General features: G+C 35.0%; 1 protein-coding gene across 1 annotated transcript; it reads right to left on the reverse strand.

The window, feature by feature from the left end:
- Window positions 1–4662: 4662 nt before the first annotated feature.
- Window positions 4663–9930, reverse strand: LOC107413464 (cucumisin). Its single transcript, XM_048469490.2, is given in 11 exon segments — window positions 4663–5316; window positions 5319–5378; window positions 5517–5724; window positions 5857–5968; window positions 6082–6300; window positions 6819–6922; window positions 7094–7607; window positions 8007–8250; window positions 8375–8475; window positions 8757–8845; window positions 9781–9930. Coding segments are annotated over 11 exon segments (2235 nt in total). The 5' UTR covers window positions 9898–9930; the 3' UTR covers window positions 4663–4849.
- Window positions 9931–14869: the final 4939 nt, after the last annotated feature.

Raw genomic sequence — 14869 nt, forward strand, 5'->3', positions numbered from 1 at the left:
ATGTCTTAATATAATTTTATGATACTATAAAACTACATAAATTGGACACTGAATAGTCTAATTACACCGCGTACCCTTAGGATCCAGTATCCAAAATTACGGATTTTCACCCAAAGCCTAATCTTTCACAATTGAACATTCTAATGGGTCCTAATAATATCTAATTTCATTAATCCAACTCCAATTTTGTCCAATTTAACCAATTTTGTCCAAACACAATCCAAATTTATCCAATAATTAACTAATTGATCCAAAAATAGAAAAATTATCAAACGATCTCCAAAATTCAAAAAACTTTGTATCAACGGAAAGTCCAAGAGACAAGGAACACAGTGGTATGCTCACCCCGATCCAAACGTTCCTCCAGTGATTGAAAAACTTGGTTTAAGCTTCGATCGAAGTCTAAGTTGATGTATCTCTCAAATGGTGAGGAATCTTGGCAAATGGACCATGGAAATGAGTTTAAAGGGCCAAAAATGGTGGGAAAGGTCTATGGGTTGGCTTGAAAACATCAAATGGTTGCCGTCGGTTTCAAATGGCCGATTGTGACGCATCCGTCAGCGGTTTGGCCTAAAATTTGGTCGACGAGATCGTCTTAAGGTGGGTAAGGAGTGTGTCCAGAGTGTGCATAAGGAGATGGCTGGAATCAGGCAAAACAGCAATGACCAGGTTAGGCGTAAAATGGGTTCAAAACAACTCAGTTCGAGTCTGTGGGTCTGGAGAGAAATTTCTTGGGTTTGGATGATAAAATGGGTATTTTGGAACTTGTTTCCTACTGGGCATGCTTTCTCACATTTATATAAACCCTTGGATCATTAACAGAAGAAAATCTGGGGGCTGGTTTGGATACTGATATAAAATTTATACTTAAAATTTTTCAGAACCATAACTTTTTATCTGTAACTCAGAATTTGATGTGTTGCCAGTCTATAAACTTGTATCGACGAGATCTACACAATGGTACATCATTTAAACGAAAAATATTGGCCTTAGAAAAAGTTAACTTGAACCCACATACTGTTCACTTGGTCAAACTTGATCAAACATATGTATTTTGGTACGGGTTGTTACATTTTTTGTTCAGAGTTTCCTTAATTTAGTTACCAGATGACTACTAATTTAGCAACCGCACTGGATATGAGGTTTTTTGTTTAGAGCTTCCTCAATTTACCACAGCATTCGGTATGAAAGTTTTTATCCAAAACTTCCTAGGAGGTCATCCATTTTAGAATTGCTTTTGCCTGAGCATGCTTAAATTTAGAGTTCTTTTGAACACCTCTACCCATCCTAGGATTGTTCTCGTCTGAGCACTTTTAATTTTGGAGTACTTTTAAACCTTGCAGCTAACCACTCTAAAAATATCTCAGTATTATAAAAGTGATTATTATTACATTTGAATCATCCCTTGATCTACACTCAGATGATGTAGGATTAGCCACCATCAAAAGATGTGGAATTGGACAAAAAGTAGTCTGCCAATGTCGCCGTCACTGCTCTGAAAAGGCCTTGGCATTGTAAGAGTGATTATTAAAGTGATTATTATTATATTTGAATCATCTTCTGATCTACACCATCCAAACTGCTTGTCACAAAAGGCCTTGACATTGTAAGAGTAATTATGATAATGACTATTAGTACATTTAAATCATCTTCTAATCTAGGGCCTTGCTTTTGCCGGTACATTTTCGGCTTGGTAGAGGCTCCAACTGGGGAATCTATTACCCTTTGTCGATATTATCCCCGATTTAGCCACCACACTAGAGGCTCCCACAAGCGAACCGATCATCCTCTATCAATATTATATCCAATTTAGCTGCCACATCCGGTATCGTGTGATGACCACCCTCTTAGGGCCCAGTTTCTTTGCTGGCACACTTTTGGCATGAAGGAGGCTCCAACTGGCGAACCTGTCACCCTCTATTAATATTATCCCCAATTTAGCCACTACACTAAAAGTTCCCACTAGTGAACCTATCATCCTCTATTGATATTGCCCAGTTTCTTTGCTGGCACACTTTTGGCATGAAGGAGGCTCCAACTGGCGAACCTGTCACCCTCTATTAATATTATCCCCAATTTAGCCACTACACTAAAAGTTCCCACTAGTGAACCTATCATCCTCTATTGATATTGTTTCCAATTTAATGCCACATCCGGCCACCACACTATAGGTTCTCATTAGCGAACTTGTTATTCTCTATTGATATTATCTCCAATTTAGCTGTCACATCTGATATGGTGTTTTTGGTTTAGAGATTTTTAGAAGGTCACCCATCATAGGATTGCTCTCATTTGAGCACGCTTAACTTTAAAGTTTTTTCGAACTCTGAATCTAGTTGCTCTGAAAGGGTTTTAATGTTATAAAAGTTACTATTATTATATTTGAATCATCCATTGATTTACACCCAGATGATATGGAATTGGACACCAAATACGTTATCAGTACCTTGCATCCATCCACACTGGTTATCACATCTCCTTCCTAACTTTGTATTCAACTTTATATTCTTTGACTCTCTTTGTTTGGCAAAAGAACTTCATACAAATATCGTTGCACCTCCTTAATTAGAAATATTATTAATAAGATTGGATGTTCTCTCTATATCTTCAATCACAACTTTTTGGTTCTCCATTTTTAAATTTAGACATTATTTAGGGAGAATATATATATATATATATTTAAAAAATTCACTGTTACATTCACACAAAAGGATCACAATTCACAAACCAATTTAATACCAGCTACTTAAATGTCAACTATATTACAAAATGTTTACCAACCGATGTAGAAAATATCATCTATCATATTAGGTGTCCAGCTAATAAAACATATATATATATATATTTTTTATATTTTCCTAGTCAAATTGAGTGAAGCATTTTGTGCAAAAGAGCTAGTTAAAAAAACATTAAAAAAAAAATTTATTTCCAAGGCTGGAAAGTTAACGCCTTTACGTTTATGCTTAATGATCCTAAATAGGTGGCGTAATCACTTATATATAAATTGTTCTTCGGCATTTATAACCCTCCTTCTCTAGTTGTCCGACTAAACCTCGAGTGCCTCCAACTTATTCTTGAGTGCCTTTTCCAAATCATTATTTGCTTTCATCAGCAGCGGTTTCAAGTCTAAAGTTGACTTCTCCATCTCTCATATTGCCTTTCGGCTTTGTTTTTATCAGTTTAGGCCTCTTCAGATCTCCTTCGGGCGCTGTCCAACCCAACCTTGAGCCCTTCGGCCTGGGCCTGTGCCTTTTCCATAGCAAGCTTTGCCACAACTCATTCTTTTGGTATTGGGCTTTTGCAGTTGCGGCCTCTTTAGCCCTACTTTGAGTGATGTCCAACTCAATCTTCAATGACTGGGCCTCGGCCTATGCCTTTTCCATTTCAATCTTTGCCACCAAAGCGCTTTTTTTTTTTTTTTTTTTTTTTGGGGCATTGTGATGCTTCACTGGAAATCTGGATATTTTGTAGCTAGTACCAAATTAATATTACTTCTAAAATCAAATTGAAATTGGACACAAGAGCACCAAATTACACCATTGGCATGTGATTCCAACTGCTAAAAATGAAAAATCAGTAGCACGTGTATTTTCTTTTTACCTCTCTTCAACTCTGTCCTATAACTTGGCAAAGTCCTGACACACCTCAACAACTTTCTTAAAACCAGGAGCTCTTTGCAACAAGAATTTGGTTATCCATTTATATCTCATCAAACGAGGATCAAGATATCCAATGGTAATAATGCAAAAAATAAGGAAAATTGAATATTTTACTAACAAACTTTAACCCAATTACCCAAAATTTATATTCTAAATCGTTCATGGCTTTCAATGTGTATTTAGATTTTCTTTCTAAATTCCACATGATAGGCGACCAAACAACAAATAAACTTAAAATGAATATGATGAAAAACAACTATTATTTAATAAAAATATTATTTTAATAGATATATTTTTATTCATGTTTTAGATACCAGTGTGAACCAAAGAACGAATCGTTTGAAAGATCAAGAATGATTCTCATTTTTAAATAAATGGTATATTTTTCTAAAATTTATTTATGAATTTAATCATATAAATGCCCTTGCGAATTTTTTATTCATATTGTGTTATTCAAATAAAAAGAAATTGTTATTTATAGGTGTTTTATGAACCTATTGCGAATGTATTGCGATATGTGTTTTTGTAAAATTATTAGTTGAGGATTCTGTTACACTATAGTTTATATATATATATATATATATATATATATATCTAAGGGTTGCTATATTAATGTGGCCTTCAAGATAGGCATGTTGGTTACACCCCTACAATCACCATCTTACCAGTGGTGCAACAGTTTTTGTTTTTGTTTTGTTTTTTTTTTTTTTTTTTTTGGGACGTACAGTAGTGCAATATTGTGCATTGCTGCAGTAGCAACAATTGGTGATATTGTGGAAGTCCGACCCATGCAAAGAGTGATTTGATTTAACCCCTACAGCACTAATAGATAGCATGCGCGCTTGTAGGCCCACCAATCGATTTCCACCGAGACTATGGTACCATCCACGGGGCAAATTTAATAGAACAAATTTCAGCCACTTATTTAAAAAGACAAAAAAAATGAAAAAAAATCGTTTCTGCCTCTAATATATATATATATATATATACACACACACGAAAAAGAAACAAACTATCATTATATTCCTGCCATAGCATATAATTTTATTATTATAAACGAGAACATAGCTCAATTTACTCTAGAACGAGAGCAAATTGTACATAATATCCCTTCAGCTCATGGTGCAACATAGACAACCTATTATGTTGCAACCAGTTCTCTCATACATATATGCATCATCAACACCAATTCACGGAGCAATATAGACAACGATGGGGCTTCTCGCTTGGAAAGTGCCATCATCCCACACCAAAGAAGCAGAGGCAATTATTCCATCTATTTTCCCTTTCAGCTCGACGGAAAACGATAGCTTTTGCCCAATAGATGTGAAAGATAAAACGCTAGGGCTCACGATTACATTTATTCCTTGCGGGGCAACCACTTTAGCTTTATATTTGGAATTTGCTGATCCAACATTTGTAACTGTCCTATGAAATACATGAGTGATTGATTGTGAAGGTAAGGTTGAAAGAGCAAAGGAAGGATAATTTAGGTCAGTGGCTGATCTACTACTCCCTTTGGAACACTTGAGTTTATCATTCCCTGTTATGGACTGCAAAATTTCGTCATTACTGTAGCCTTCTCCACACAAAAACTTTACATAGTCAAGCTCATCAGCATCATAAACCAAACCAGGATAAGGAGCCTTGACAGGGTTATCAGGCCAGCACCATATGCAAATTCGGCTTCAGGGTTGATCTTGGAACTCATGGGCTTAGCTGAAAAAAATATATATAAAATTTGTGAAATATTATTTGGTTAGCCATCAGTAAAGAGTATATCCTATAAACAGTAACTTCATTTTCACCATGTGTGGTATATAAAAAAACTTTCTAACTATATATCAAGAAACCTACCAGTAGTGATGAGGGAGGATCTGATAGCAGCAGGGGACCATGTAGGATGGAATGACTTGACATATGCAGCTGCAGCGGTAGCATGTGGGCAAGCCATTGATGTTCCTGACTCTATATTATACCCCAATCCTTTAACACCTAATTCTGTAATTGGAGCCATTGGAGACCACGCTGCTAGAATTTGAGATCCTGGGGCCGCTATATCTGGCTATAGGAACATATAAACGAGGTTTGGAGAGGAGATTAATTAATTTTCTTAAAATGGATCAGGCAAATACTTAAACATACATTTGGTAACTTGGTAAGCAAAAATCTTAGTAACAATATTCTAAGAACATACTTTGAGAAGATTGGGAGTGATTGGATTTGGACCTCTTGATGAAAAAAAGGGTACGTAAGGGGACTGTGTATCAGTAACCTCCTCACTTCTATATATGGTTGCAACAGGCTTGCTGCATTATTTTACAAATTAAGAAACAGTAAGGATATAATTAGAATTTTTTATTTTTATTTTTGTAATTATTGGTTTAAATTTTATATTAATTAACCAATTTTAATATTATACCTGCTGGTTACAAGATACTTGTAAACTTCACTAGCTTCGTTATGATTAAGGTAAGTTCCAGGCAAAGGCATATTGAAACTTGCTTCTCCAAAAACTCTGCCTTTACCTATAAAACCAGCTGCACCAGCCAAAAAGGGTCCTGTTTCATCTAAATTGCTATCGCAGTAAACAATTTTACCCTTCACCAATTTTTTGTCCAACGAGTCTTTGCGGCAAAATCTGCATATTCAAATATGATTTCATAGTCTCAATTATGATCCGTGCGACTTTTCAGTTAATTGGATTATGTGCCTAGCATGTGGGTGTGGGTCATCTCATTATCAAAAAAATTATGCAGAGATTTAATATAAATTTGATATAATTAGAAGGAAAGTTCCTGCATATAAAAAATATGCAATCCACGTGCTACCCACATATGAAATCCACCCAACCAATTATTAAACTAAAGAAGCCATAGGGGGAAACTAAACTAGGCTATACGTGGGATCTATAGTATGAAATCCACCCATAATTATCAGAGATAAACTAATGCTATAGATATTAAAATATTTATTAAATGATACGTGTTAAAATATTATTAATTGATATTTTTAAATTAAAAATAAAATTTTAAATAAATAATTATATTGCATCATTTGATAAATAAATTTCATGAACATTTAGTTAACCATATTTATTACTAAAGATAATTAAATACTAATAATGATTAACTGCAATCTTTGTGAACTTGTTATTACCTGGAATAAGCCCCACTAACATCGTCTTCGCTGTTTGGTGCGTCTAAACCATATATTAAGGGAAATGTTTTATTCTTGAGGTCAAATGGGTTTATATGAATACCCTATACATGGTTAGTAAAAAGACAACAAATATTAGTTTCATATCTTGCACAAGTACAGTTCATATATGCTTGCTAAATTCAAATGAGTGTGATATATTTTGAACACTAATTAATTCCCAGCTATAGATTGCTTAGGAGAAATATATATATATATATTAGTTTGGTAAGTACCCCAAAAATCTTGTTGTTACCCAACCGAACCTTGGTCAAAAACTTTCGATTAATAGTGGAAGCAGCAACAGAAAGAAGCCAAGGTGCGAAGCCTGAGAGAGTGGCAGGGTTTGGACCTTCATTACCAGCAGCGGTAGAGGTCAATATTCCTTTTCTCATAGCATGAAAGGATCCAATTGCCAATCCATCCATGAAATAGTCTTCAGGCGACGATGGTCCAATAGAAGCCGAGACTATATCGACGCCGTCAGCAATTAAATCATCGTACGCTGCAAGAATGTCAGCATCATTAATGCCGTCAGACCAGCTTACTTTATAGACAGCAATACGAGCTGATGGAACTCCTCCTCTTGCTGTCCCAAACCCGAATCCCAATTCACTTGCTTTGTTCACTATGCCTCCGGCTGCTGTAGATGCTGTGTGTGTCCCATGGCCATCTGAATCTCTTGGTGATTGTATATCGGTTTCTGAAAATTGTTTATTGGCTTTGTAGTACTTTGCTCCGATAATTTTGCTGTATTATATATCGTTTAGTTAAAGCATATAAGCAAACTAAAATTGATATGTTTAAACAAATTAATTGTTAATCAATAATGGACACTAAATCGTTTATCCTTTTAAATGTTGAGGATATTTTCAATTTTAATAAAATATGTATATATGTTCCACCATATAGGGTTGCATGAATAAACTACATATAGTGGGATATGTATTCATTTTATTAAAGCCGGGATATATATCTTGACTTCATAATTCATGTTCTCCTATACATATACATATATATATATATATATATATAATTTGGTTTATTTTTCAGACTTTATAATTGAAAATAAAAGTGGAGTATGCATGGTATTAACCTGGATTTTTATTTTTTTATTTTTTTATTTTTTCCCTTAACATGTTTACGTACTTGTTACAAGTAAAGTTGGACGAGGCTTGGCAAGTTCCCTTCCATTTGGCAGGTGGTGGACCGAATCCTTTGTCATCAAAACTAGCAGATTCTGGCCAAATTCCAGTGTCAATCACTCCTATGATGACGTCGCTTTCCATTTTGGTTCTCTTAACTTGCTGTGGGAATCCAATGAAATCCCATGACTTTGTTGTATGAAGCTTTAATTTTCGACTTTGGAATACTGACACCACACCCTTCATTCCTATGTAAAATTCACAGTTCTAAAATCAATCGCAATAAAAAAAGAAAAGAAAAGAAAAAAGAAAAATGATTAATTCTAATATAAATGCATAATGATATTTTTAGGAAAGATCAAGTTCACCCACCAGCTATTTTATCTGCTTCTTCCTTTGTGAGCTTGGCAGCAAAACCATTGAAACTCCTTTTATAGCTACGGAGGAGAGATTCAGCTGGGACAATATCATTGCTGAATTATGTGTACACATGGAGAAAAAATAAAAAAATGAAAAAGAAGGTTAAATATTGTCTTGTAGGAGTACTTGGATACTTTAACAATTTCGACAGTCTTAATTTTATTGTGAATTGACAATTATCTCTAATACATTTTAATATCAAAATTTGTATGATTAGTATAGCCGATAAAGAATGCACCAACTACATAAGTACAGTCATCACAAAAACAAAAAATAGAAATTGACACTCGTGCGGATAATATTGTATAAGTTTTAATTGATGTTAAAGTACAACCTGCTTACGACCTTTTCCAGCATATTTAGGTGAAGAGGAGATGTGGAAACTTCTTCTTTTGGCTTGTCACCCATGTACACAATATAAACCTGCATTCACAATTCCATACAAGAAATTTAATAATGAATTAATTAAGCTTGTCTGTATGTTAATCAATTCCAAAGAAACTTACATATATATAGTCTTTTTATGGTCAAAACTGTCTACATACCGTCTACATACGGGCAAGAGAAAAGCCGATGCTTTTTTTTAAAAAGAAAAAAATTCTAAAAAACATCAGCTTTTCTCTCACACATACAGAAAAAAACCGATACTTTTTACATTTTTTTTAATTAATGTCAAATTTTTTCTTGATCCGTATACAGACAGTCCTAATCATGAAATCACCCTCTATATATATATATATATATAAGTTATTAGGTCATTTTCATAATTTATACTGTTTTTATTAAAGAAGAACTGGATGAAAGAATTTTATCTACTTCCGTAAATTTTAAATTATCATAATGTGCTTATTAAAATTTTAAGTCCAATGACTTTTACATGGTTCCAATTTCTTAGTTTCTATCCAGCTGTCCTCCAAGCCGAACAAATATAAGCAACGGAAATATAAAAGCGGGGAGAGAGGGTAAAAGAGAAACCAATGAACCAAAAAAGCATAAAGCCAAACAAACCAATTATAAAGAGAGAAACAGAATTTGGAGAAGACTTGAACCACCAATAAAAGAAGAAACCAATTGGCAAGCTGAAAATAGCAGCAATCGGCGTGCGAGTAATAGTTGTCGATGGTGATAATAGGAGACATATAGAAGAGAGAGGAAGAGAGGGTCAGAGAGTCGTTGGGAATTTGGATTTTAAAAGAACTACTCTTCTTATTAACAATAATATATAATGTTAAATGCTAAATACGGCCCCGGTAGATAATTTATATATAATGCCTGCAAAAGCCTATATGAGAGATAAGATTCAACTGATAAGAAGAAAAATAATTAATTTAATTAAATATTGTGGATAAATATATTGCCTTTCGGTCATGATGTTGATCAGCAGATGAGGAATGAGCCATGGCGAGCAGAGTGGAAATGAGAGTGAAGAGGAAGAGCCAAGAAATAGCCATTGATGAAGATGGGATATAATTCATGTGTTTGTTGTTTGCTAATTGCTGTAATGGACATCTTATTTATAAGCTTGGAAAGTATGGAAGAATATCCAAGTCGAGGAAAAACTTATGTGGAACATTAAAAGTAGACAAATTAAATTTTTGTTGATATTATTAAATGTCAACATGATTTTACTTGGAAAGAGAGAGAGAGGAAGGTTCGATTCCTATTTGATCAGTGATTTTCTAATTAATTTTCGTCCCTACTCCTATCCCGAGAATCACGTGTGTGGTGGAATTAATCAAGATTATTACTTTTTCAATTTTACTTTTATTTTGCACCAGACACTTTTTGACCACTTTATCTGCAAAATTTAAGTGCGCTCAAAGCTTTCAGTTCAGTAGTTTTCAACCAAATAAAAAGCTACTTGAAGCCATTTCATTTCTTGGTCCAAGGTACGTAAGCCTGACATCAAGTCGTGAGGACAGACGAGAGAGGGAAAATATAAGAGTGGAGGGATGAAAAAAATGTATATCTGTCCATGAAAGAAACTGATTGTTTGGTACGACAGATATGAATGACGGAAATTGTTCTTTTCATACTTTCTTTGATATAGAGGGGAGTTAAAAAAAAAAAACACATGTATGCAACGACAAGATTTTAAATATCAAATGAATGACCGTATTAACCTTTATTATTGTAATTACAATATATTTTATAGAAATGTTATATTAAAACAATATTATTAATATGAAAATAATCAAATAAAAAAATATTATTATTATTATTTTCAGCCAGTAGCTTTTACTTTCTGTGGTTATGTAATATTTTGAGAAAGTGTCTTTTCCTTTTTTTCTTTTTTTTTTAAACTGAAGGGTGTCTTTTTTGGACCACGCTTCTTCTTCTTCTTTTTTTTTTTTCCTTAGCTTTTTCTTTTTATTCAAAAACCTTTTTGTTTTTTTTTTTTTTTTTTTTTGGGGATACTCAAGGAAACTTTTTTATTTTTTTAATTCTTTTTCTTTTTCTTTTTACCATCATAATTGGAACTTCCAATGAAATTTGCGATGAATAATGTGGGAATCAAAAAAACTTTTGTTCTAGGCTCCAAAACTAAAGTGGCTAAAAAATTTTATTTTACAGTTTCCTCTTTTCTTTTGAATAATTGGACTACAGTTTGTATGACATGAAAGGTACAATATTATTTGGTAGGCTAATAGTGTTTTTACTATATATATTTGGGATATAAACACATCATTTATCACACATCACGTTATTTGATAAAAAAATCCCTGTTAACAATTTGCTTCTTTTAGCACTACTTTAAACTAATTTTTAAGCATAAATCTTCTTTTAAAATTCATAAATTTATTATATCAGTCATTATCTCTAGTTTTTTGACTCTTTCCTATGGAAATGTAAAAAATAACTGTCCTAACAGATCTATAGACAAAAACAAAGGCGGCTAATTAATATACTGGTTTTATTTTTAAGTGAATTGATATATGTTGATTTTGCTCTAGTAATTCAATAGAAATGGCTAGTACTTTAATATCCTTCCTTAAACGTTTTACGATGTGAGGTATTTAACTTTAAAATGTAAAGATTGAAGCTTCTAATAAACTATTTGGCTGTGATTAATTGGAATTTAGGTCAATCTACAACAAATTAAAAAATTGAATGCTTAAATAGCTATTTTTAAAAACGGAAGACTTAAATTGCATAACCGTATATTTAAATCAAAAGTATTCAAATGTAATTAAATCTAACTAACTGAGAAGCACGTATCTCCTTCCAAACTTTATATTCTTGGACTCTCTTTGTCCCAAAAGAACTTCTTAGGGATATCGTTGCACCTCCTTAACTATAAAAATTATTAATAAGATTTGATGCTCTCTTCATATCTTCAATTAGAAACTTTTAATTGGTTCTCCATTTAAATTTGGGGATTATTTGGAGAGAGAATATATTTAAAAAAAGAAAAAGAAAAAAGTCACTGTTCACATTCACACAAAAGGATCACAATTCACAAACCAATTTAATACCAGCCACTAAATTGTCAAATATATTTCTAAGACAATAATTGATAGGCAACAAAATGTTTGCCAACAGATACAGCAAATAACATGATCATACATATAAATTAGGTGTCCAGCTTCTAAAACAAATGATTGACTTTATTTTCCTAGTCAAAATGAATGAAGCATTTTACGCAAAAGGTTATGTCGAAGGCAGGAAAGTGAACACCTTTATGAATAAATCATTTTTACTTAATGATCCTATTAAGGGGTAGTGTAGTCATTTATATAAATTAATTGTTCTGCGGCATCTTTGGCCCTCCCGTGGTAGTTGTTTGACTCAACCTTGAGTGTACGTTTTTCATGAGAAATTATGCAATACATATTGTATATTGTTGTATATTGATGTGAAATCCATGTGGGTACACTTAGCCAATGTTTCTAGATAATTATTTGCCTTCATTAGCTGTCAGGACCCGTCCAAAATTTCTCACCAGAACCTTAGACAAGCCCTGATCTCAGGGAAATACCACTGAACCTTCCAACGGAAAATCCGGCAGCACCTCCCCTAAGGGTAGAACTAACCAAAAATTTCCTGCACTGAAAACACACTTCTATAATCGTCCCCTTATTCCTCCCACATTACTACAATTTGATTCCACAAATTTACAGCACTCCAAATGAATAACAATAAATCAGTGCATAATTAATAACTAAATGTCCAATATAGTATACAGAGCATTATAAAAATAAATGTGGAATTAATACAACGTCAGATAAAGAAGCAATACAATATGGAGAGGAAAAAGGGAAGAAATGCTTCTTGGACTTTCGGCAATGAACTGAGATGTCGGGCTCGTCTCGGACAATCAACGTCTCCCAACTTGGACCTAGGGGAATGGAATTTAAAAATATGAGATGCTAATCATCTCAGTGAGTGACCCTATCTACTGTACAATTATAATACCACAAAAATTAAGTAGATAAATAATAATTAGTTAGAAATAATATTTTCTCTCAAAACCCTTACGATTCTCTCGGTTGGAAAAGTTTCCCTTTTAAAACCTTTTCACAAAACCCGTTATTCATATTCTTCGAAAACCAAGGAGTCAATTATTCAACTAAATATAAAATAAAATGTAATAATTCAAGCATTCAGAATTTATAATGAAATAAATCAATTTCTTGAAGAATTAAGTAAAGGGAAAAATTAAGTCAATTTAAAACTTCCATTTAAGATAAATGGTAAAAACATAGTGAGATCTTTTAAAAATCACCAAATCAATATAAATAGAAAAATCAAGATGAAATGCACTATTAAAAAACTAATATAAATAAGAAATCAAAAACATAATAAAATTCCATAAAATTTGTATTAAGTTTTCCAATTGAAATAATTAATAAAAACAACGTTAAATACAACATATACAATGTACCATACGACGTACCAATCTGTAAACCGTGGGATACACCCACCTCACGACCCTCAATATATGAACGGTGTCGTAGAAATAATAAATAACCGTCGGGACGTACCCAACCTCACGGTCCGTGGCAATAATAAACCGTTGGATGTAACACCCCGTCCCAAATCGCACCGGAATCCGTGCACGTTGACCGAGGTTGACCGTTGACCGTTGACCGAAGGGGGTCAAAAGTTGACTTTTTGACTCGGTGAGAATTTTGAGTTGACTAGGGTACCGTGGCGAAGTGCACGATGCCATGAGTTCGTAGACTGGTAGCACGTCGAAAACGGAGCTACGGTTTGAAAGTTATGGACGAAACAAGTTGCGGTCCAAACTGTCCAAGGGGTGCCGGAGTTGACTTTTTGTTTATGGGGAATTGAGCTTTGACTCATGCATGGTTGTCAAGTGCTCGTCGATACGAGTTCACAGACTAGCGGCACGCTCAAAACGGACATCCGGTTAAAAAGTTATGGACGTTTGAAGTTTACCGGATACCGTATTATTTTAATGTTTTTGGTCTGTGAACAGTGAAATGCCACGTGTCAGCTTCTTATTGGTCCACGTGGCATGAACAGTATCATGCAGGGTTTTTATTTGTTAAAACACTCGGGGAAGAGAGAGAGGAGAGAGAAAGAGAGAGAGGAGAGAGAGAGAGAGTCATCGGCCGCCGGTTATTTTCACGTTTTCCGGCCTAGTTACTGTACACGCGCCGGCCATCCAGATTGCCCACCTCATTTCCGGCAAAACCTCCAAATTTCACGGCGAACGGCCGCCGGACGCGCCCGGATCGAACGTCCAAAGTTTGGCGGCGATTTTTCCCCCTCTACCGCCGGCCACCGCGAATCGGCACTATTCCGGCCGATCTACAGTACACACGCCATACACCCATCATCCTCTCCTCAAGTCCGGCCTACCCACCAAAAATCAAGGCCATCGGACCGCCGACGCGCCGGGATCGGAGCGTTTTCCGGCGAGGGGTCGGAAATCTTCAAACGGTGATTTCTCCGCCGTCCGACCTCCGTTTTGCTCACCGCCAGTCCCGTTGGATTGCTCTCCTCACGATCTACAAGTCTGCAAAATTTCACAGCCAACGGCCACCGCACGCGTCGCCGCCGGCGACGGTTGCCGGTGACCGTGGCGGCCCGCCGGAAATTACTGTTCCGGCGAGTACCCGAAATTCCGGCCAGCTCCAGTCTGCTGTGTTCGACCTCCTGAACCTGAATCCAGCATCCGTTTCCGCCAATTCGCGACGGTTTGGGAGAATTGCGAAGCCGAAACCCGAAAAGCTTCCCGACGAAATTCAAACCCCGTCGGGTACGATCATCGAAAATTAAGACCGGATCTGTGATTAGCATCACTCGAGCTTCGATTCGGTATATAACTCGTAAATTCTAGATATCGTTTGTGTTTTGACCCCCCGGGTACCGGGTATTATTTACCCGAATAAAATATTAATTTATTTGACTGTCTGTGAAATTTGTTCTAGGAGCACCGGTGAGTCGTAGAATTGATCCCGTAGTGGATCGTGGGTT

The sequence above is a fragment of the Ziziphus jujuba genome, chromosome 8 (genome assembly GCF_031755915.1).
Source record: "Ziziphus jujuba cultivar Dongzao chromosome 8, ASM3175591v1".
Classification (NCBI taxonomy): domain Eukaryota; kingdom Viridiplantae; phylum Streptophyta; class Magnoliopsida; order Rosales; family Rhamnaceae; genus Ziziphus; species Ziziphus jujuba.